Source organism: Ahaetulla prasina, chromosome 8 (assembly GCF_028640845.1).
Source record: "Ahaetulla prasina isolate Xishuangbanna chromosome 8, ASM2864084v1, whole genome shotgun sequence".
Classification (NCBI taxonomy): Eukaryota; Metazoa; Chordata; class Lepidosauria; order Squamata; family Colubridae; genus Ahaetulla; species Ahaetulla prasina.
Window position 1 is genome coordinate 94458022 of NC_080546.1, and position 25309 is coordinate 94483330.

Genomic DNA, 25309 nt, shown 5'->3' on the forward strand with positions numbered 1-25309 from the left:
GCCGCTGACCTGCCTCAGGCGACGCACCTGCTGGGGCTCGGAAACCCGTCCCTGCTCAGTGCCCGCAAGCTCTGCCCAGCTGCCTCCCTCCAGAGCAGTCGGGCTCTCCCTCCCCCCCCCACCTGCTTTGTGGCCTCCGTCCTCTTCAGCAGCCCTCCCCCCACATCCTAGAGGTAGGGGGGCTGAGAGCGACTGGCCCCCATCTGAAATGGGATAGCTGGTCCCCTGTTCCCTAGGATGGCCTCCCTTGATGGACCGCCTTCTCCGCCCAGATGCTATCGATCTTCCGCTGGAGGGTGGCCTTCTGCCGTTATGGCCCAAGTTTCCTTGAAAGATTCGCACTAGGTGATCAGAGGAACCAAAGGGAAGGAAATGGACCCAACTTCCACAACACTGAGTGCTGGTTTTTAATGTCAAGGCATTAGGATTGTGAGTTTTTAATAGCAACCCAAAATATCACCAGCCCTATTATTTCAGTATTGCTATTTTTTCGTGTTTTCAACCCCCACTCATTATGGAAATGGGGTTATGCAGGTAAATTCAGACATGACTGAGGTGACTAATGAATTTTAAAAAGAAATATAAGTCTCCAGGCAACAATTCAGTCAAATACAACTTTGATACGGTTTTATTTACTTACAAATCGGTATGCTGTTCTTCAGGAGGCTCAAGTCTCACTGGCCCAGCTCACCCTCATTCTGCAAAGTCTTCATAGTTAGGCCCCAGAGTGTCATGCTAGAGAAGGGGCCCTCGTTATTTCGGGGCTTGCGACTGCTCAGGGGCTCCCCGTTCCAGCCACTGCCCAGGACCCTTGCAGAGGAGCGAACTGAGGGCAGAGTGCCAGACAGCAGCGATCCCTCCTCAGAGGAGAGATGGCTTTCTTTAAAAGTACAAGATCGAGTCGGTCCTTCTGGAGATTTACAGAGTTTGGCAGGAACCAAATTCAGTTTCTGAGTGTCTTTTTCCGCTCCAGGCCTTGCCCTGCCAAATGGTGCTCCAGGGGGTCCAAATTCATTTGGCGAATGCTCCCTCGAGTTGGGTGGGCATTTCTCTGATGGCGACAGAAAGGATACTGAGATTTCCTGGGTAAAGAAATCTGAACATTGGGACTTCTCGAGGTCAGGAATTTCCATTGCGTGAGAAAACTCATCTACAATAGCTGCACTTTCACTGTTAGCTTTATAGTGGGTTTTTTTGTGTCGACGTAAGACAGCAGAACGGCTGAAACATTTATTGCAGGTCTCACAGTGATACGGCTTTTCCCCAGTATGTGTTCTTATATGTCTTCGCAAATCTCCAGATCCCGCAAAACATTTTCCTGTAAAATAAGATACTTATTGTTCTTTCAGCAAAGATCAGTGTTCTAATTCTAAAATTACTAGGTTTTAATTAATGCGGTTTGTTGTTACGTGTCCCTATGCATCAAAAGCAGACTTGCTCTCAATTAGAGAACAGTGGGCAGATCAGATCCAGTAGGTTAAAACTGCAAGGAAGGCTACGTATCGGGAGGGGCCGCCTGACTGTGCAAGCTATCTGCCAGCGGAAGAGGCTGGTGTGTGAAGCGGAGGGTTCTCCTTGGTGAGAGTTCTTGGAAAAGAAGCTAGGAGGTTCTCTGCTGGAGAATCCCTAATGGCTCCTTCGTGGCTGGGCTTAAACCAGGCAACCTTTAAGAATCCTTCCCTCTCTTGCATCTTTGCTTCTACCACAACTTCCCTCGTTTTGAGCCAGGGGGTCCCACATGGGGAAAGCAAATTACACTAGTCTAACTAAGAGACAAAGACATGAGGACATTTTAGTGAAAAACTGCCAGATAAAGGTGTTACATTGGAGACATTTCAAAGAATTTTTGAAGAAATGGGAAAGATTGAAAATATAATGATAGCAACAACATCTGCTACTGAAAAAGTGCTATTTAACAGAGACTTTAAAGAACTGAAAGATGCAAAGGAGAAACATTTAGAAGAATTTATAGGCTGACAGGATAAACTAGAAAAACAAACCCCAGCTTATGCAGAAGTACTGAAAAATAAAATAGTGGGCTATAAGACAAATGTGAAAACTAAACTGGAAATCCAGACAGTAAGAATGACTCACTTGGATTTACAAAAGAGGGTTAGAAAGCCACAAGGAAATGAGAGAGAAAATTTGCGTGCAAATTAAATCCTACAAAAGCATCTTATCAGAGCAAAGATTAAGAACGTTAAGAGCAAAAGAAAGGAATATAAAGTTGATCTGTTGGATCAGGTTTAAAACCAGAAATACTTTTACAAAATTCTGGCAACCCTTTATAGACTGTTTACTGATAACCAGACAGAAACGTTAATGAATTTTAGATTTGCGGACAGGTAAGATCCCAAAGATGCTTTTTTCAAGAGGCAACTGGAATTTCTGGTTTTTCTTTGACGGCGTTTCGTTTTTCATCCAAGAAGCTTCTTCAACTCGGATGTGTAAGGACTGAGATATAGGAAAAAGGGATTCAGGAAAGGTAATACCCAAGAGGGCTGAAAAATACACAGCTTGCTTGTACTTATAAAAGAAGATCAGAAGTTACTTCTGGAGATATTTCCTTTTTTCCATACAGTTTCTTTCTCTTTGATTTCAGTTTTTCTGTTTTTGCTTTTACTTTTATTAAAATCTTTAATAATACTATTTTGAAATATTGTAACTTCACTGAATGCCTATGGTTTCCAGTTGAGACAGGACACATAATTCTTGAAGTCTATATTATGACTGTAACATATTGCCTGTTAATTCATTTGATAAGGAGTGGAAATAATTTGCCATTATTAATTTTTTGAGTGATCAACACCATATCTGCTGAATTTTCATTATTTTCATATGTGCTCTAAAGGTACAACTGAACAATGAAAAGGTTAGCATTTTTAGTGGAACTTTCCAAACCAGATCAATAAAACAATCTTCTGACTTACCACAAACTGAACAATTATATGGCTTTTCTCCTGTATGTCTGATCCTGTGTTTTACTAATTTCCGTGGTAAGTTAAATGATTTCCCACACTCATCACATGTGAATACTTTTTCTGCTGCATGGTTCTTCTTGTGTTCTTTTAAATTACTGAAGTTACTAAAACCTAAATGTAAGAGAATTTGAATCAGAATGATCACTCATAGGGTAACATAAATTACAAAAGAGCTCTGCTGCCTTTAAAAATCGGTTCCCCGTGCCACCCCAGACGCCAGAGCTGAGGCCAAAGACAGGACCTGACCATGCGAGGATGAATCCTTCTGCCATTAACTCCTGACCTACAAGGGGAAAGTTGGAGTGCATCAGCATGCAACCCGTGCTCTTGGGCTGCTGCTCTTTCTGGCCACAGCCACCTGGCTGCTTTTAGAACCCCAGCTGACGGTACCAGCACCCAAACAAGGCCTAGCGGGGAAGGGGCACATGCTGGGATTACAGTGGTGGCCAAAATTGTGGAAACCTTTTGGGAAAAGTGTATTTTCTAAAACTAGCTAATAACACCACTTTTTTTGGAGTAGTACCATAAAATTATATATCAATGGAAATCAAGAATGTAATGCAATAACTTTTATGAAGGATTTGCTATTAGAATAGCAGTTACAGTATAAAGAAGAAAAGTGAAACACGTAGAAAAAACGAGATATATAACAATTATCACATCAGTTAATAGTTGGGTAACCTTTAGCCTGAATTATGGCTTTACAACGTCTTCCCATGGAGTGAACCAAATCTTTTAGTTCTGTAGCTGTTATAATGTGAAGCCAAGATTGAATGATTGCTTCTATTAACTGGGTTTTATTGCTGGGTCGCTTCTGGCTAACAAGTTTCTTTAGTTGGCACCATAGATTTTCAATTGGGTTAAAGTCTGGGCTATTCCCAGGCCATTCCAGCAGTAGGATAGGAATATCTTGAAACACCAAAAAAAAGTGGTGTCATTAGCCATCAAACCTCAAAAATACACTTTCCCCAAAAGGTTTCCACAATTTTGGCCACTACTGTACAGCTTGGGCTTGCTCGTCCAGGGAAGTTTAACCAGACCTACCTCGACCACAAATATCACACAGATGCGGTTTTTCTCCAGAGTGAATAATAATGTGGCGCTGGACATCTCCAGAAGCAGCAAACCTGTAACACCATCATCAAAGCCACTGTGAATGCTCCAATAAACACTTTCTGTACTATCCTGCCTTGACCGCATCATGTTCCTGGTAGGCAGGCCTCCCTTCAGAGGAAGCAGCCCACTTCCCCATCCCTCTCTGATACCGTCTGCCTGGTCCCAGGCATCACCAACACTCCCCAGAACTCCAGCCACAAAAAGGCCATCGAGGGCTGCCGTGCTGTGCCACCACCACCACCCTCTTCTGAATCCGGCTGCAGAGTTACATGTAGGTATCAGGCCTGTTTGCTGTGCTACTAGGAAATTATAACAAAACATTTTGAAAGGCAAAATGGTGAAAAGCAAAAAGCAAAAAGCAATCTAACCTAAGAGTCACGGTGGCGCAGTGGTGAGAGTGCAGTACTGCAGGCTACTTTTGCTGATCACTGGCTGCCAGCAGTTTGGCAGATCAAATCTCACCAGGCTCAGGGTTGACTCGGCCTTCCGTCCTTCCAAGGTCAGTAAAATGAGGACCCAGATTGTTGGGGGCAAGAGGCTGACTCTATAAACCACTTAGAGAGGGCTGTAAAGTACTATGAAGTGCTAAATCTAAGTGCTACTGCTATTATGTTGACAAAGTGTCCTTTTTGTAGAAACTCAGGAATGTTTCATATCCAACTAAAATGTTTATCTACATTTATATCAAATATATATTTATGTCTCTAGTTTTCTATTCAGCATGAAAGTTAAACTAGCTGAACAGCAGCTTACCGTGAGGAAAGAGCTAAAATAATAATAAAAAAAATGAAGTTTGCTGAAGGTTTACAATTTTAAATATAATTTAAATTCGTAATTGATTAGAAACAGATTAACAAACCATGTATGGCTTTTCAGTCAACAGATACAAGCAAAAGCTCTCCGCTCTGGGATAAGCCTTATTTTAGGAGAGAAGCATTTTTTGAAAACTTGCAAGTCAGGTCTCATCTTGCCATTTCCCACTTTGTGCAGTTGTTCTGGCCACGGCTTCATTTGCTGTTGTGTTTCTACTGTGGCGCTGACACACAAAACCTACCCCTGACTAATGAAAAGTAGGCAGACCAGCTACCCTTCAGGGATGGAAGTATATTCATGGTGGCCAAAACGATTTCCCCCAGCATGAGATACAACATAGATAGATACACATCTCCAGTTCTCCAATACACTGTTTGCTGGCACTCCTCCTCTTCCTTTGCCTTGTTTTTTTGTTTCTTCCAACCATAGTTTGTAATAACTAGATACTTATGGTTTGTGCAATCCTTCTAAAATAAAAAATTGGATCCTATTTTGCCTTCTTGTATTCTCAATCTAGTTGGAAGAAATTTAAGAGACCCGAACCTTTCCATTTAGGCATATTAGCCAACAGATCTCTTGGGATGTGTTGTCTTGGAAGACGGTGAATAGTAAATCTCTACATATATGACTAATAGATATAAATGCATATAATATGTATGAATTTCACAGACATACAAACCTCTTCCCGCAGATTTCACAAATGAATGGTTTTTCACCAGAATGGCGACGCAAGTGAGTCTGAAGATTCCCTGCCTACAAAGATAAGGAAACGTTTTCAACAAAAGGATGTTAACCAGAGAATTTTACAGTTGGAAATGAAGATCTTCAAGTACTTCCTTATGTCAATAATGATACTAAAAAATAAGAGCAACCCTCCCCCCCAGTGTACCATTGTCATATCTGAAAACAGGGAGGGGGATTCTTTAGGCACCAGCAGAGAATTCAACCCTTTATCAGACCTAGACTACAAAGCCTTCACTCCCCATCAGTAGATGGGCTGAACACAAAGTCCCCTTGCGCAGGCAGGCACTTCCAAATGGAGGCAAGGTCTTCTATGAAACAAAGAGGTTTCCTTTACTGGAACCAGTCTAAACTGGGAGAGGGCGATTTTGGTTGTGTAGAAGGATCTACCACAATGTCCCATTTGTTCCCAAGTATGATGTGCTGTTAGGAAAGGGAGGTCCAAAGTGACTTCTTTGGCCAAAGATTATCCGTTCACTGGGTGCTGGAGCAGGAACGGGCAACTCCAGAGCAAGAGGGCAGCAGAGCAAGATGGATTGGGTGCTCGGCATCCAAAGCTACACTGACATCCAAGCCTACATTTTTGCTCAAGGCAGACAGACTAAGATATTTACACTTAACTCTACATTGCCCCTTCATGGATTACTGCCTTGTCGTGTCGAAGGGGCTTGCGTAGCTCAATAAAGCTATGAGCTATGCTGTGCAGGGCTACCCAAGACGGACAGGTCATAGCAGAAAGCTCTGACAAAATGTGATCCACTGGAGAAGAAAATGGCAACCCACTCCATTATCTTTGCCATGAAAACCCAATGGACAGTACCAAAAGGAAAAAAGATATGACACCAGAAGATGAGCCCCTCAGGTTGGAAGGTGTCCAATATGCTACTGGGGAAGAGCGGAGGGCTAGTACTAGTAGTGCCAGAAAGAGTGAAGTGACTGGGCCAAAGCTGTGGATGCATCTGGTGGTGAAAGGAAAGTCCGATGCTGTAAAGATCTATTTCCATAGGAACCTGGAATGTAAGATCTATGAATCAAAGCAAGCTGGACGTGGTCAAACAAGAGATGATGAGACTGAACATTGACATCTTAGGAACTAAAATGGACAGGAATGGGTGAATTTAATTCAGATGACCATTAGATATACTACTGCGGGCAAGAATCCCTCAAAAGAAATGGATACATTTTATTTTTTTTTATTAGATTTTTATACCGCCCTTCTCCCAAAGGACTCAGGGCGGTGTACAGCCAAATAGTAAAAAACCCACAATATACACATTAAAACAAAACTAAAACCGAGCATATTACAAGAATGGCCGAAATTTAAAACAATTTAAAACCCTAAAATTCATAAATAGCCCCAATTTTAAAAAATTATTAAACTTTTAAGCCAGTCCCACTTGAATAAATAGGTGCGTTTTCAGCTCACGGCGAAAAGTCCGAAGATCAGGCACTTGACGTAAACCAGGGGGAAGTTCGTTCCAAAGCGTAGGAGCTCCAACAGAGAAGGCCCTACCCCTAGGGGCCGCCAGCCGACATTGTTTGGCGGACGGCACCCTGAGAAGGCCCTCTCTGTGTGAGCGAACAGGTCGGTGGGAGACATAAGGTAACAGTCAATAAAAGAGTAGGAAAAGCAATACTGGGATAAAATTCCCAAAATGACAGAATGATCTCAGTTCAAATCCAAGGCAAACCATTCAATATCACAGTAGTCCAAGTCTGTGCCCCAACCACTGGTGCTGAAGAGGATGAAATTGACCGGTTCTATGAAGCCCTACAGCACCTTATAGAATTATCACCAAAAAATGATGTCCTTATAATCATGGGGGACTGGAATGCTAAAGTAGGAAGCCAAAAAATAAAGCTTGGCCTTGGAATACAAAATGAAGCAGGGTACAGGCTAATAGAATTTTGTCAAGAGAATACGATGGTCATAGCAAGCACTCTTTTCCCACAACACAAGAGACAACTCTACACATGGACATCACCAGACGGTCAACACAGAAATCAGATTGACTATGTGCTCTGCAGCCAAAATTGAAGAAGCTTTATACAGTCAAAACCAGGAGCTGACTGTGGCTCAGATCATGAGCTTCTCGTTGAAAAATTTAGGCTTAAATTGAAGAAAGTAGGGAAAAGCACTAGGCCACTCAGTTATGAACTAAATCATATTATTATTAATTAATAAAATTAATAGGGTTATCAGTGCATGTAACATAGATGTCTGTGTGGGTAAGATTATCAGCCCTGCTATCAAGCAAAACCAAGCATTTAATAGTGAGTGCCATACCTTATGCACTAGTCAAGCAGGTGGCAAGAAAGTATGGGCAGTCAGGCACAACACAGGTTATGTAGTCAGTAAACACAAGGTCAATCAAAATGGACTCAAATGTCTATACACCAATGCACAGAGTATGAGGAATAAACAGGGTGAATTAGAAATTCAGGTAAATGAATTTTACTTGATATGATATGATATTGTTGCCATTACGGAAACTTGGTGGGATGAAACCAACAAATGGAACATACAGCTAGAGGGATATAAATTATTTAAAAGGAATAGACCAAATAAAAGAGGAGGTGGAGTTGCACTATATATAAGAAATAACTACATCTCTACAGAAATAGAGCACAACAATGATGAAAATTATCTTGAATGCATTTGGGTCAATACTAAAGTGGGGGGGGGGGAATGATATTGCCATAGGTCTATACTATAGGCCACCCAACCAAACAGAGGAAGTAGACGAACTTTTTGGTAATCAGCTAGCTAAGGTATGTAGGAAGCACATCACAGTAGTAATGGGGAATTTTAACTACCCTGACATCAACTGGGAGACAAACTCTGCACCAAGTGGAAGATCCAACAGGTTTCTAACAAACCTAGCAAACAACTTTGTTTCCCAAAAAGTAGAGAAGGGAACAAGGGGATCAGCCATATTGGACTTAATTCTCACTAACAGAAATGAAATGATAGGTGTTGAAGCTACAGGAACCTTGGGGGCAAGTGATCACGCCATAATGGAATTCAACATTATGCAAACACAAGTAGTAGAACAAAGTCAAACTAGAGTCTTGAACTTTAAGAGAGCTAATTTCAATAAATTTAGAGAAAGCTTGAGAAGGATTCCATGGATGAGAATCCTCAAGGGGAAAACAACTCAAGAAGCTTGGGAAATTTTGAAAAGTGAGATTATAAAAGCCCAGTCTAGCACAATACCTATGAAGAAGGAAAAATAATAAATCTCAAAAGAAACCAGCATGGATGCATAAAGAAGTATCTGACAAATTGAAAGACAAAAAGGACAAGTATAAAAAGTGGAAAGAGGGGCAAATAACTAAGGCAGAATATCAGCAAATAGCCCGAGCCTGTAAAGATGAAGTGACTAAAGCTAAGGCTCACAACGAACAAAGGCTAGCGACAAAAGTAAAAAATAACAAAAAAAGCTTTTTCCAACATGTTAAAAACAAGAAAAAAGTCAAGGAAACAATTGGCCCATTGCTGGGAGAAAGTGGCAAGAAGATGACAAGCAACAGGGAGAAAGCAGATCTACTGAACTCATTTTTTGCATCTGTCTTTACACAAAAGGAAAAAACAATCCAACCTATCAAAAACAGCACCACAAAAAACAGATTAGGAACACAAGTTAAAATAGGGGGGGGGAAAAGGTAAGTGAACACCTGTCTACCCTAGACGAGTTCAAATCACCAGGACCGGATGGATTACACCCCAACGTTGTGAAGGAACTGGCAGACGAGATCTCAGAACCACTGAACTATATCTTTCAAAGATCCTGGAGCACAGGGGAATGCCAGAGGACTGGAAAAGAGCTGATGTAGCTCCCATCTTCAAAAAAGGAAAAAGAAACAGATCCAGGAAACTACAGACCTATCAGCCTGACCTCAATACCGGGGAAGATTCTGGAAAAGATAATCAAGCAACAAATCACCAAACACCTAGAAGCAAATAAAGTAATAACCAAAAGCCAACATGGATTTGTATTTAGTATTTTAGTATTTATTGAATTTTTATACCGTCCTTCTCCCGAAGGACTCAGGGCGGTTCACAGCCAAGATAAAACAGCAATAATATACAGATAAAACAATAATTAAAAAACTTATTAGAGGCTCCAGTGACGTCACCGCTCCTGCTGGGTGCTCTAACAGGGCACTCCGCGTTAGAAGATTGTAAAAGTCAGTGAAACAGTATAAATCACTGTTCACTGACCTTAGCATACCCTCTGGGCAAAAGAGGATTATGCAGAGCTGTGGAAAAGTGGTAGATATAGACAGGGGGTTTGCTCTTAAGAGCGAATTTTCCTGGATTTATTATCCCACCGAACTCCACTACCTCCAACTTCAAACGCGCTCCTGTTTTTTTTTCAGGAAAAAGGAGTAGGAGAGTCGCTTCTGCTCAAAAGGACTTATTAAATTGATTGATTTTCTAAGCAGACGGGAATTTCACAAGCGTTCGATCTTTGATGTAGAATCAACACGGCAAGTACCGACTCCCTTTTTGAAACCTGAAACCTTTCTTTGTCTCTGATTAATTGACTTTTAAAATGGCATCTGAAAGTGAAAGTAAAATTTTTTAGTACAACAAAGTAGCGTTATTTGTGGATTGTTACAAACGGAGTTCTCTTATACTGAATGGAGTAAAGGAAAGTTGTTAAGTTTAAATTCCTGATCTTTTTGAAGACAGAATGGCAGCTAAACCTTTAAAGCCTTCTGGAAGAAGGGGATCTGAACCAAGTCTTGAGGAAATATTGAAAGAACAATTAAAACTTTCTGAAGATAGGCAAAAAGAGATGATGGAGAATTTTAATGCAAAAATAAGAGAAGATATTCTCATGGCAGTTCAAGGACTGAGTAAAAAAATTGAGGGATTGGAAGAGGAAATGCAACAGATCTCTCAGTCAAATAAGCATTTAGAAGATAAAATGAAAGGTGTTCAGAAAAAGTGGATCAAAATGAAGATCAGGTTGTGATATTACAATATAAACTTATGGAAGGAGCTCTTAGAATTGTGGTATGCAAGAAGAGCGAGGAGAAGACTTAAGAAAATTATATCAGAAGCGTTGGCTGAATTTATTGAAGTGGAACCCCAAGAGGTAGCTTACCAAATTGATAAAATATATAGAGTTAATTCCTGGATCGCAAGACAGAGAAAGCTTCCTCGGGACATTGTGGTTTATTTTGTGAAAAGGACTATGAGAAATCAGATTCTGCAAGTTTCATATCAGACAACTTTAAAAATTGGAGAACAGGAGCTGAAGGTGTTGAAAGAGATTCCTTCCAAGATGTTAAGAGATAGGAAGGAATTTGCTTTTTTTACACAAGAACTTAAAAAACATCAGATTCAATTCAGATGGAAGGTGCCAGTTGGACTGACAGTATTTTATCAAGGAAGGAGATACAGAATTGACACTGTTTTAAAGGCAAAGGATTTTCTTTCTACAGTTTTGAAAGTTGAAACAGAAGTGATAGAAAACTTCAAGAGATTCAAGAAGGCGTGGTGATCCAAGAGCCTTTATTGCTGCCAGTATTAGAGGAACCACAAGAGCAAAGGGTGACAAGAGGAGCTCTTAAGCGTAAAGAAGAGCAACAGTCTCAAAGTAAAAGTCAGGACCCCAGTATGGAAGCTGTGGGAGGAGCCAGACGGAAGATACCGGAGGAGGATCTTCCGTTGTCGGCTTCAAAGCTTCAGGAGGCCAGTAATGGCAAATAGAATTTTGTCATGGAATGTTAATGGCTTGAATTCAGCTCAGAAAAGAAGGAAAATATTTCACTACTTGAAACAATTTAAAAATGATGTGATTTGTTTGCAAGAGACACATATAAAATTATCAGACCAAAAATATTTAATTAATTCAAAATTGGGTAACCATTTTGTTGCATCAGCTTTGGAAAAGAAGCATGGAATTGTTGTATATATCAGGAAGGATATACCAGCTAAGTTAATTGAGGCAGATATTCAAGGAAGATTTATTGCTATTGAACTGGTGATAGATGCAAAAGACTTTGTTGATAGGTATTTATGCACCTAATCAGCAACAAGAAAAGTTTTATAAAATGTTACATGAGAGGTTGACCTCTGGGATTATAGTTCGTTTATTTTATTAGGAGACTGGAATGGAGTAATTGATACAAGAAGGATAAGAGAACCTCTTCCAAGAAGATACCTATACATGCAAAACTACCAAAATCCTTTTTTGAAATGATGGAAGACTTTGAGTTTAGAGATATATGGAGGTTACGGAATCCAGATGAGAGAGATTTTACTTTTTTCCCCGATAGGCACCAATCTTTCTCATGTATTGATTTTATTTTAATTTCTAATGACTTGCTTTCTAGGGTGAAGAAAATGAAGATATTTCCGAGGTGTTTAACTGACCATAGCCCAGTATGGATGGAATTATTACAAGGGAAAAAAGGTGGTAGAACATGGAGGTTGAATGAAAATCTGTTTAGATATGAGGATAATGTAACTTATTGTAAGAAACAGTTGAAAGAATTTTTTGATTTTAATATGTACAAAGGGACACCTATAGGAACTGTGTGGGAGGCGAGCAAAGCGTTTATTAGAGGGATATTGATTTACTTGGACAATAGGCAAAGGAATAATAAACAAAGGCAGCGTAGGTATTTGGAAGAAGAAATTCAAAGGAAGCAACAGTTATTAATTCAAAACCCACAAGATCATAAACTTAAAGAGGCTATAAAAATATTACAGAGTCAATTTAATATGTTAATGGCAGACCAGGTGGCAACGAATATACAATATGCTAAACATAATACCTTTTGTAATGCAAATAAACCTGGGAGATGGTTGGCATATAACTTAAGGAAGAAACAGAAAGCACGTGTCATAGCAAAAATAGAATATAAAGGTAAAGAGATATATCAACAGGATAAAATTAAAAAGGCATTCTCAGAATTTTATACTGCACTATATGCAAAAGACAAAATATTGAATAGGGACATTTATGATTATTTGAAAGATTATAAGGTTAATATTCTAACATTAGAACAGAGGGAGGAGCTGAATCGGCTGATAGCTACTGGAGAAATAGTGGAGGCAATTAAACAATTAAAATGGGAAAACCCTGGTACAGATGGTCTTACAGCAACTTATTATAAAAACACAGGATGAAATATTAGGCCCACTTAAAGAATTATTTAATCAGATACAATTAGGAGTGGGAATACCCCCGTCATGGAAAACATCTTTTATTTCACTGATACCAAAAGAGGAGCAAGATTGTTCTAAACCCGGTAACTACAGGCCGATTTCACTTTTAAATAATGATTATAAGATTTTTGTAAAAATAATAGCAAATAGATTAATGTTAGTTTTACAACAAAGAATTCATACTGATCAATCTGGTTTTATAAAAGGGAGGCAGATGAGGAATAATGTTAGACAGATTATTAATATATTGGAATATTTGGAAAAGAAGAATACTTCAGCAGCACTTATTTTTTTGGATGCAGAGAAAGCCTTTGATCGATTGCATTGGGATTTTTTATTTAAATTAATAGAGAAAATGCAATTTGGAGATTGTTTTGTTAGAATAATCAAAGCGATTTATGGAGAGCAAACAGCACAGATTATAATAAATGGTAGTTTGACAGAAGTTATTAAGATTGCGAAAGGAACGAGACAGGGATGTCCCTTATCACCATTATTGTTTGTTTTGACTCTGGAACCATTATTAGATAAAATACGAGAATTAACGGAAATAGAGGGAATTAAGATTAGACAATATGAGTATAAAGTTAGAGCTTTTGCAGATGATGTAGTGGTTACTTTAACAAATCCTATAAATTCAAGTAGATTTTTGCTGGAAGTAATTGATAAATATGGAAAGGTATCAGGATTTAAAATAAATCAGAATAAAACAAAAGTGATAATTAAAAATATGTCTATACAACAGAAACAAAAACTAGAGGAAATGACAGGATTTGAGGTAGTAAAAAAGGTTAAATACTTAGGGGTTTATATTAGCTCATCGAACAAGAAACTTTATAAGAATAATTATGACTTGCTATGGCAAAAAGTTCAGAATGATATGAGTGTCTGGAAAAAATTGCAGTTATCGCTATTGGGAAGGATTGCGGCTATTAAAATGAATGTGTTACCTAGATTTTTGTTTCTGTTCCAGATGATACCAATAATTAAAAAGGATAAAAATTTGGAAGATTGGCAGATTGGGATTAACAAATTTATATGGCAGGGTAAAAGGCGAGGTTAAAATGAAAATAATACAGGACTCACGGGAAAGAGGTGGTTTAAGAATGCCTAACTTTAAACTATATTATGAAGCAGTAGCTCTTTCAGTAATAAGTGACTGGTTTAACTTAACAGAGGAAAGAATTTTGAATATAGAAGGTTATGACTTGTTATATGGATGGCATGCGTATTTATTTTATGAAAAAAAGTGGATAGGGCTTTTAAGAATCATGTGTTGAGAAGTGCTCTTTATGGTCTGGAAAAATATTCCTATAAATTAGATTACAAGATTCCTATATGGGCGAGCCCTAGACATGCAATAGAGAATATAAATATAGAATAGAAACAGGAAATGATTACTTATAAAGAACTTTTGTATGCTGAAGGAGGTAGATTGCAATTAAAATCATTACAGGTATTAAATGAAGAAGGGAGGAATTATACTTGGTTTCAATATGGGCAAATAAGTGCTAGATGGAAAGAAGATCAAAAAATTGGTATAATGCAAAGGGAGGAAAATTTAATAAAGCAAATTAGAAATCAGACCCAGGAGCATATAAAGAGATTGTATAATGTGTTGCTTGAAATAGATTCGGAAAAGGATTTGGTAAAGGATTGTATGATAAAATGGGCACAGAATATTCAGGAACCAATACATGGGAGAAAATTTGGGTTAGAAATGTTAAGTTTACACAAGCACAGAATTTAAGGGAAAATTTTTATAAGATGTTTTATAGATGGCACTTAGATCCCAAAAAATTATCATGTATGTATCCTAATATCCAAGCGAAATGTTGGAGGTGTGATTGTGATGACGCTACATATTTTCATATTTGGTGGACTTGCAAGAAAATTAAGGTCTTTTGGATAAGAATTTGGTGGATTATTCAAAATGTACTGAAGAAGAAGATAAAGTTCCTGCCACAATTTTTCCTTTTGGGAATTATAACGGATTGTACAGGGATTGAGACTAAATTGATTCTGAATTTAATAACAGCAGCAAGACTGTTGATTGGACAATACTGGAAGAAAGAAGAGATACCTACAATAGAAGAATGGATACTGAAAGTTATTAATTTGGCTGAGATGGCTAAAATCTCAGCTTTTTTAAAAGACAATACGCAGGAAAGATATTTAATTGAATGGAAAAAATGGATTGATTATCTACAAAACAGATATCAGATTAAGAAATATCAGATTGCCTTTGAATAATTAGAAAGTTTTTTTATGTAATGGGAGGGGTTGGGAAATGAAAAGCTTTGGATGTGGTTATTTGGATTGGAAGGGAAAATTTTATTCTATGTTTGGTTTATGTATAACAATACCTTGTGATTGACCCGGGAAGCCGGGGGGGGGAGGGAGGGGGGAAGGGGGTTTTTTGGGAGGGAGGGGGGAAAAAAGGGGGAAAAATGTTTTTGTTTTTTAACTCTTTCAATTAAAAAAAAAAACTTATTAGATATATGGCCAGATTAAAACATTTAAAACCATAAAAAACCCATAAAATTTGTATCAAATATTAAAAACTATTTAAAATTTCTATGCCAGTCCTACGCGAATAAACAGATACGTCTTCAGCTCGCGGCGGAAGGTCTGAATGTGAGGCAGTTGACGAAGTCCAGGGGAAAGTTCATTCCAGAGTGTGGGAGCCCCCACAGAGAAGGCCCTTCCCCTGGGGGCCGCCAGCCGACATTGCTTGGCGGACGGCACCCTGAGAAATCCCTCTCTATGCAAGCGTATGGGTCGGTGGGAGGCATTCGGTAGCAGCAGGCAGTCCCGTAAGTACCCTGGCCCTAAGCCATGGAGCGCTTTAAAGGTAGTAACCAGAACCTGTTTTTTGGCTAGCACCCAGCTGAGCCGCGTGATCATCAGAGCCTTTTTTTTTACTTTTAAAAGCAGTTTTTCAGCTGAAGAAAAAACGCTTTTAAAAGTAAAAAAAAAAAACACCTCTGATGATCGCGTGGCTCAGCTGGGCATGGGGGCGGGGGGCAGGGATTTTTGCTACCAGTTCTCCGAACCACCCATTACCATTGCTACCGGATCAGACAATGCGGTCCAAACTGGGAGCATTTCACCCCTAGAATGAGCTCAATGTCCCTGATAATCAAGATGGGGTGGTCACTGACCTTGAGCAAGACATCCTAGAATATGAAATCAAATGGGCCTTAGGAAATCTGAGCAACAACAAAGCTAGTGGAGGTGACAGTATTCCAGCTGAGCTATTCAAAATCTTAAAAGACAATGCAGTAAAAGTGCTACTCTCAATCTGCCAGCAAATTGGGAAAACTCAACAGTGGCCACAGGATTGGAAAAGGTCAGTTTACATTCCAATTCCAAAGAAAGGCAATGCCAAATAATGTTCAAACTATTGCACCATTGCGCTCATTTCACATGCTAGTAAAGTTATGCTTAAAATCCTATAAACTAGGCTCCAGCAATATATGGATTGAGAACTACCAGAAGTACAGGCAGGATTTTGAAGAGGCAGAGGAACTAGAGATCAAATTGCCAACATACGCTAGATCATGGAGAAAGCTAGGGAGTTCCAGAAAAACATCTGCTTCTGCTTCATTGACTATGCTAAAGCCTTTGATTGTGTGGATCACAATGAATTGTGGCAAGTTCTTAAAGAGTTGGGAATACCAGACCATCTTATTTGTCTCTTGAGAAACCTATATGTGGGTCAAGAAGCAACATTGAGAACTGGACACGGAACCACTGATTGGTTCAAAATTGGGAAAGGAGTCCGGCAAGGCTGTATACCAGGGGTGTCCAAACTACGGCCCGTGGGCCAACTGCGGCCCGCGGCTCAGTTTTTATTGGCCCGCAGCAAATTCTGAAAGTATAATTGAATATGGCCCTTTTCGGCCGCCTCCCGGTACTTGCCCGGTGGTTCGCTGTGAGGCTCGCGGCTCCTCCCCATGGGCGGGGAATAATGAAGGGAGGGGGCGGAGGAGGCAGCGAGCGGGAAAGAGGCTGCTGGCCGTGCCTGACCCCAGCAGTTCTACCCTCGCCTTCCTCGGGCCGCCTGGCGAGGCTCCTCGCGCCTCCCCATGTCGGAAACGCGTGGCGGCAGTGACAGCCATCGAGAAACAGGTGAGGAGGCGGCGAGCGGGAAAGAGGCTGCTGGCCGTGCCCGACCCCAGTAGTTCTACCCTCGCCTTCCTCGGGCCCCCTGGCGAGGCTCCTCGCGCCTCCCCATGTCGGACACGCGTGGCGGCAGTGACAGCCATCGAGAAACAGGTGAGGAGGCGGCGAGCGGGAAAGAGGCTGCTGGCCGTGCCCGACCCCAGCAGTTCTACCCTCGCCTTCCTCGGGCCGCCTGGCGAGGCTCCTTGCGCCTCCACCCCTTGGGCAGGGAATAATGAAGGGAGTTTCAAGTTCATACCAAATACAAAACAAAAGCCAAGATCAGGGGTGTCCAAACTTGGTCTCTTTAAGACTTGTGGACTTCAATTCCCAGAGTTCCTCAGCCACACCCCAAAATAAGCCACGCCCACAGAACTGGTACGAAAAAAAATTACCCACCCCCCCGGTTCAATGGTGTGGCCCGGGCCTTTGCTTATTTTTCTGTATTTGGCCCTCACCAAAAAAACTTTGGACACCCCTGCTGTATACTGTTGCCCTGCCTATTTAATTTATATGCAGAGCGCATCATGAGAAAGGTGGGGCTAGATGGATCAAAATTTGGAATTAAGATTGCCGGGACAAATATCAACCTCAGATATGCAGATGATACCACTCTAATGGCAGAAAGCGAAGAGGCGCTAAAGAGCCTCTTGATACGGGTGAAGAAGGAGTACAATAGTTGGCTTGAAACTCAACATTAAGATCATGACATCTGGCCCTCTCAATTCCTGGCAAATAGATGGGGAAGAAATGGAGGTAGTGACAGATTTTATTTTCCTGGGTTCCAAAATCACTGCAGATGGGGACTGAAGCCAAGAAATTAAAAGACGCTTGCTCCTGGGGAGGAAAGCTATGGCAAATCTAGACAGCATACTAAAAAGCAGAGACATCACCCGGCCAACAAACGTGTGTATAGTCAAGGCCATGGTTTTCCCAGTTGCAGTGTATGGATGTGAAAGTTGGACCATACCAAAGGCTGAGCCTCAAAGAATGGAGGCCTTTGAACTCTGGTGCTGGAGAAGACTCCTGCGAGTCCCTTGGACTGCGAGGCGAACCAACCGGTCAGTCCTAAAGGAGATCAACCCTGACTGCTCTTTAGAAGGCCAGATCCTGAAGCTGAAACTCAAATACTTTGGCCACCTGATGAGAAGGAAGGACTGACTGGAGAAGAGCCTCATGCTGGGAAAGAAGGAGGAGAAAAGAAGAACGGGACGGGAGAGAACGAGGGGGCTGGAGGGAGTCACTGAAGCAGTTGGCATGAGCTTAAATGGACTCCAGAGGATGGTAGAGGACTGGAAGGCCTGGAGGAACGTTGTCCATGGGGTTGCAGTGGGTCGGACACGACTTCGCAACTAACAACTACATTCCGGAAAGCCAAAGGTGTGCGTGACAGTCCCTCTCCTTATCCAGCTGACTTTCTAACAGACTTTCAGTGAAATATATGGTCCAATGCCATCATTCATTGCACAAGTAACCACAACGTGAAGTTTCCAATTAGAAATTTGGAATCAAAATCAGTGACAGGACAAATACTTAGGGATTAGGAATTCATTTTATCTCAAAATGTACGTGCAGAATTCAGAACTTTTTTCATAATTGAAAATGGTAAATGTTTGTAAGAATTTCTGAAGTTCACTTTAGGGAAGATAAATCATGGGGGACCAATCACGGGGAACAGAAGTCATGTTTATTTTTTCTTTCTCATGAAAAATGTTTCTTAAAATAGTTTATCTTATTTTGTGATTCTTGTAGAATTGCCATAAAATCATACTGTGTACAATCTGTTGCCTGATCAATAGAAAGAGACTAGATAGCATATAAACAAAAGTAAACTTAAATACAAAAGAATATTATACAAATATTAAAATTCCTACCTGTGAGAAACATTTTCCACAAATGTTACATTCAAAAGGCTTTTCACCTAAAAGAAGAAGCAATTATATTTGCATTTCTGACAACTAAGTAACATTGAATGTATGTAAAAAGGCAAAATGGACCCTTGTCTTCAAGTCAACATAAAAATAACCAAGAGGACATTTATATTCAACATACCGTACTTTGTATCCACAATTCCCCTTAATACACAGATTAATACTATTTTGTATTAGTAAGACTTAATGAAAAATTAGCTTAATTGTACATTATTCTATGATGTTTACCCAGGAGCAGGTCACACATAGTTTAACAGAGCTTGATCATAAGTGAATACAAAATTGCTATTTTGAAATTCTATGCCATAAAGCTGGGATTTGCAACTTAGTGGCATAGATCCCAAATAAAACTCTGGTCAATGGAGTAAACAGATTCTAGAAGCACTTTAACGTCTCTATGATACAGTAAGATCATAATGTCAAAGGAGAAAAAAATCTTTTTTTACAAACCATTTTCTTTCCCCTTCCAAATGGCTGTAAATGGCAGCGCATGAAATATGTATCGACTACGATGGCAAAGTGGAGTAATTTTTTAATGCAAAAAGTTCTATCAAGGAAACCAGGTGATAAATGTTTTATAAGTGTTATGATTGGCCCTTATCAGAAAAATGACATGCATACCTTTACTGGGAAAAAACACGAATATTTAAGCACATTCACACGGATGAAGGTTATTCGATGAGGGCCATGAAATCTGATTACCGCTTGATGGACTTGCGTGATCATCGCGGCCCCAGAGCCTCTCTGGGCCACAGCTGCCTTTTCAGCTGCTAAGACTACATTCTGGCTGGTTCTCCATGCGGTCACTCGGTAGCTGGCCTGCCATGTTAACTGACTGTACCTGTATGAGACCTTACGTGGAGCTCCAGGTTGCTTGGATGTTTAAAAACCTTTCCACATAATGCGCAAGGATACTGCCTTTCTGGAAGGGAAACCTTTAATGGGCTCTCTGGCCCAGACGGCTCCTGGGACGGCTCCAATTCTACACATTCGGAACTCACTAGCCCGCTGGGATGTTTTCCTTCAGGAACCTCAACCGCGGTCATCCTTTTTGTACTGCTCTGGCTTCCTAATTCGTTTCCTTTTGCAATGGCTCTGCCAGGATGACGTACAGAAGACTGTTCAGGAGACTTTTGAGACTGTAGCAAATTCAGTTTTTGGAGGTGGATGACTTTCTTAGGCCTCAACTGCTTGGCTGGCTGTATGGACACGCCCTCTGTGTCTTGATCCTCAGCACTGTCATTTAAGGACTGGGCAAGAAAGGGTGGTGGCAGGGGGACCCGATCAGATGACTCCAAAGTACATTGGCTTATGCTGCACAAAGTAGCATCCTGAGCTGTGTCTTGTGCTGGAGATATTACAAAATCAGGGGGCATTTCTAGTAACCCCTTGTTGCTGGGACAAATAGTCTGTTTGCAGAACTGTTTGCTATAAAAGTTTCGGAGCTTATAATGGCCATTTGGTAGTTTAAAGGACAGATCCACCCCACCAGGGCCCATGGAGTCCTGTTTTGGTTTGGTTCCCTCAGCTGAGGAGCTGTGAAGGGCACAAGGCTGTGACCCAGGTTGTTGGTCATCCAAGACTTTACAAGCAGCAGCTGAGCAAATGTGGAGTACATCATAGTGCCCACCGTGGGTATCAGCAGCCGAAGAATTTTGCAATGAAAATGTATCATTGCCAATCAGACTGGCTGGCTGCTCTATAGATCGGGAGGTTTTTAAAAAGGAGTGACACAGATTCAAAATATTCTGCACCTGCAAGCACTGTGCGATATCCAGCAAGTTCTGTATATTATCCTGATTGAGGTCAAGATGTGAAGTATACATATAATCCAAGATCTGGCCAATGCCACCCACATTCTTAATGTCCAAATGAAAAACATCATTCTTCTGGCTTGGAGAATTTTGAAACAGAGTCCTAGGAAAGAAAAGCAGAATTACAAACAAGAGGCACATCTGCTTATCCTCAAATCCCCTTTATAACATTAACATTACATTGCATCCCATTGCATCAGCCCATCCCACTCAGTCAGGCAGGGAAGGTATGCTGAAGACCTTGTTAACTGAACAGCTCCAACTGGCAGAGTCCAGGAAGAGAGCCTTCTCTACTGTTTCTCCCCAGAGACTATTCTCCCCCAGAGATGAGGCAGGATGTGGACTATTCTCCCTCAGAGATGAGGCAGGCACCCCCACCCTCCTAGCCTTCCTCAAAGGATCCAAGACATGGCTCTGTGGCCTTGCAGGGGGAGTCCAGATAAGCCTGCAGCGCAGGGACTGGTTAGTGCCTGAAAACCGTTCTTTTCAGGTCAGAACTGAAAAAGCTTTTTGGATGAGAAGCAAAATAACTGCGAAGAAAAAACCCAGAAAGTCCAGTTGCCTCTTGAAAAAGCACCTTTGGGACAACCATGATCTGGATGACTGAGAATCTCCATAGACATTTATAGAACTAGTGTGAGTGCACACTGCTAGTAAAGGAGTTTGTAACCAACTTACACCATCAATTAGAGCAAATCATAGTCGATACCACTAGATCTCAAAAAAAAGTTTAACACATACAGGGATTGGGGCTTTACAGTGCAAGCATTTCTGCAAAACTTTATTATATACACTGTCATGCATTCTACAAAAGAGAGTGGATATAATAGGATACTTATTTATTCTTTTGAGGAATGCATATGGCACAGTGATCTTAGACAACAACCATCCAAAAGAACAATATAAAAACAAATCATGTTTTTAACAAACAGGATTGCAGGGATTATTACTTTTGCTATGAAATCATGCTTTGCGACATCACTTAGCGACAGAAATTCTTGTCCCACTTGCTGTCGTAAGTGAAGGACAACCTGTATTACTCAGCTCATTAGAGCACAGTGTCTTTGAGCTATTTCCCAAATAAACCACTAATGAGCTCTCATCATCCCAATTCTCTCTCTCTCTCTCGGCCTCTTCACGTTTCTGACAAAGAGCAAATGCTTCTGAGGTTCTCAACAACTGGCAGCACCGGCAGCACCTGCCTCACCCTGGAAGCTGAACAGGATTAGACCTTGGATGGAGGAATATTTGGGGATCACAGGACTGTGCACTATGCTAGGAAGTTGGACCATTGCTCTGGAAGATGAGGGAGCAAGCCTTCCCCAAACTGTTGACAGGCAAACTACATGGATGTGTCTACCTGACATTGAGTCAGGGTGGACTTGAAAGGATCTTTGTCTGAGTGGGTGGGCAGGCATATAAATACAAAAGGAGGCAAGTGGGCTGCCTTAGGAAGAGAGGACACAAACCAATCATCAGAGAAGGTAGGTAGTTTTTTTGCAACTGTTACATTATTAATAATGACAGGCTGAGTTAAGTGAACTCAATGCTGTGCATCTTTACTACACTCAGATTCACCTTGTTGCAAAAACATAATTCAGAACAAATGCGTCATTGTTTCTTTTTACATTCACATTTTTTCTATTAGTTAGGAAATGGGTAACACTCAGCATGGATATCGTTTCCCAATTTTAGTAGCTTCAAAGTGAAAAACAAGAGTGAAATTTTTTTTTATGTTCCACTGTTTTCCCTGGTAGGACACTCAACACAGCATGGTAGATTGTGTTTCTGTTCCACTAAAAAACAGAGATATTCTTTGTTTCATCAGAAGGCAAATCAAATGAAATGTCCCAACCATGTCTGTTGTGTTTCAACCTAGAGAAAATCTTTTCACTGTTTTGTGCACTAAGTATGGTAGTAATCACTTATTTCTATTCATGAAGGTGAAAACCTATCAATCCTATAAACCACAGATAACTATGATCTTGCACTGCTCATAGTATTTTTATGTAATATAATTTTATCTTTTTTAACATGTGTTGTATATAAATTTAGATTCCTTAATTTTGAAACAGAAGAACACATTTATAGATAATCAAAGCTTTTATTTAGTTTTTGCACTATATTAACTCATGTTAACAGTTTTTAGGAGCAACATTACGCCATGCTTTCCTAATTTCATTTCACTTTCTGCGCACTGTCCAGAATCCTGGCTATTGAGGTAGTCTATAAGGATTGTAAATATATAACTCTTGTTAAATTAATGACACTTCTGACTCCCATGCCTTACTTAATATTCATTAAAGTAGTTTGTTCTAACATACCTAAAATATTGGCTAAAAGCAGCCAACACATTTTTATGTGCTTTGAAGGAAACTCCTTTGACCACCAACATACAATCGCAGAGAAGACCCTGTATCCGCTGATCGTGGAGCTGCTGAAGGAGGTGACAACTGTGATTAGCAAAAGCATCCATACTAGAACGTGTCTATGTTATCTAAAAAAGAAAAAAAAATACCATACTTTAGGGATACAGTTATACTGGTAAGCAGGTGCTACATTTTATAGTCATATACATCAGAGCTATTCTATGCAAAAGGGTTATATGTTATATTGTTTTAAAATGCAAACCAAATCACACAGCACAGCGGCAAGTTTCCTAGAAAATCCCCATTTCACTTTTTCACCAGGTAGCTTTCTTAACAAACTGAAGCCATACAGTAGATTCGATATATCTTGATCTTCCTAAAGTCTCCCAAAAGCATCTCATAATTAGAATACTATTTTACAGTAGTCCTCAGTGACTAACGTTTTGACGGTCTCCAGCTTGCAATTATGAGGGTGAGGCAAACTGTAGTCACATGATCACAATTTCCCATGTTTCCTGCCAGCTCTACATAAGCAATGTCACTGGGGAAGCCACCAGGAAATCGAAAGTTGCTCCTATTGATCCCTGCCTGCTTCCCTGCTATTCCTGTCTTCTGTATAATAATCCGTGCAGCCCTGGGGTTACAACAGCAACCCAGACTGCCGGGATTCCCAATACTAAGCGATGCAGTCACATGATATTGTGCTTTATGACCACATCGCTTAGCAACGGCAAGTCTGGTACCGATTGCCAAAGTAACCTGAAGGTTACCTGTGCCTATTTCATTTATTTACAGGAAGTAGATGGTGTGTCCACAGGTGGCATAAGTGAAACAGCCTGCAAACATGCAAGTTAGCAGCAATAGAAGTGGAACGAACCCAGGCCACAAGCAGCAGCCTAGGCAGGACTATAATGGGAGAAAGCAGTTCCACAAAATGCCACAAATATCCAAAGGTGGCACTTTGACAGGGGGTGCCAGAACTTCATTAAAGCCCAGTCCACCACCACCCCCAACTAGAGGCATTGGTGAATTTTATGTTGATAAAGGAGTCAAGATGAAATATGTCTGAGGGGTTTATCCCCAAGTAGCCAAAGGTGAGGCTGCAGCTACTCTGCCAACTGACAGACCCCCAAGGAAGAAAGGCTCTAAATCAAAAAAACTCCTGAAAAGAAACCGAACAAGAAAGGACAAGATGGCAGAAGCCTTCGGCTACTGGGGAAAAGCCAAGAGGTGCCTCCCACAGACCAGAGTGTGTGACGGGGCTGCCGTGGAGGCCCAGCTGCTCATGGAGAATTAAATAACACGGCCTCAGACACACCTTCCAAGAGTGCGTTGAATGAACTTCAGACAGTCCTTGACTTGCAATGGTTCAATTAGCGACCGTTCAGTTACAACATCATTGACAAAAGTGACTTATGACCATTTCTCGCCCTTATGACCATTACAGCATCCCCGTGGTCACATGATCAAACTTCAGACCCTTGGTGACCAACTCACATTTATGACGGTTGCATTGTCCCGGGTCACGTGATCCTCTTTTGCAACCTTCCGAGGAGCAAAGTCAATGGGGAAGCCAGATTCATTTAACAACTTTGTTACTAACTTAACACCTGCAATGATTCACTGAACAGCTGTGGGGAAAAAGATAGTAAAATGGGACAAAGCAATCTTAGCAACAGAAAAGCCCCCCCACCCGCCATTGTGGTCGTAAATCGAGGACTACCTGCATAATGGGCCAGATGAACTCAACGTTTCCTTATTCTGGAAAGTAAAGGCAGAAGGAGAACGAAGCAGCCAAAACTGCGCATCTCGCTGCAAGAGGAAAATCGGGATGCAACCTAGAAACTAACGGCGTAATTTCCATCGGGAGGATACCGGAGGGGATCCCCACAACCGCGCAGGGACACGTGTCAGCCCACCCGGAAAAAGCGGCTGATGGTCTGGGGAACCTCGCCACACCTAACAGGTCGAGCACCGAGGAAGGGGGAGGAGGGGGGGGGCTCCCTCGGTTATTGGCGGAGCGGAGCGTCGGCGGACGAAAGGCAGAAAAACGCAGCAAGCGACTCACAGCCAGGTGGGGAAGGACCCCGAGGAGGGGAGGAGCAGGAGAAGAGCCGGGCGCCGACGCCATGGGGACGCTTCCAAACGGACACCCCGCCCCGCCCCCCCCCCGCTGCGGCAACACGTC

At 41.1% G+C, this 25309-nt stretch overlaps 1 protein-coding gene across 15 annotated transcripts; it reads right to left on the reverse strand.

Annotated features, from left to right (window-relative positions):
• Positions 1 to 600: 600 nt before the first annotated feature.
• Positions 601 to 25304, reverse strand: ZBTB49 (zinc finger and BTB domain containing 49). 15 transcript variants are annotated; one of them, XM_058193386.1, is made up of 12 exons: positions 25190 to 25286; positions 24845 to 24933; positions 24619 to 24752; positions 23077 to 23249; positions 19780 to 20855; positions 18882 to 18928; positions 12447 to 12488; positions 5590 to 5663; positions 4026 to 4108; positions 3223 to 3264; positions 2931 to 3092; positions 601 to 1318 (listed from the first exon to the last, which is right to left on the reverse strand). In XM_058193386.1, exons 4-12 carry the CDS (start codon positions 23226 to 23228, stop codon positions 675 to 677), a joined length of 2322 nt encoding a protein of 773 aa, XP_058049369.1. In that variant the 5' UTR covers positions 23229 to 23249; positions 24619 to 24752; positions 24845 to 24933; positions 25190 to 25286; the 3' UTR covers positions 601 to 674. The 15 variants fall into 15 exon arrangements, with proteins under 15 accessions (XP_058049369.1, XP_058049372.1, XP_058049370.1 ...); XM_058193389.1 differs by lacking the exon at positions 24619 to 24752; XM_058193387.1 differs by lacking the exon at positions 24845 to 24933 and having other exon boundaries at positions 25190 to 25279.
• Positions 25305 to 25309: the final 5 nt, after the last annotated feature.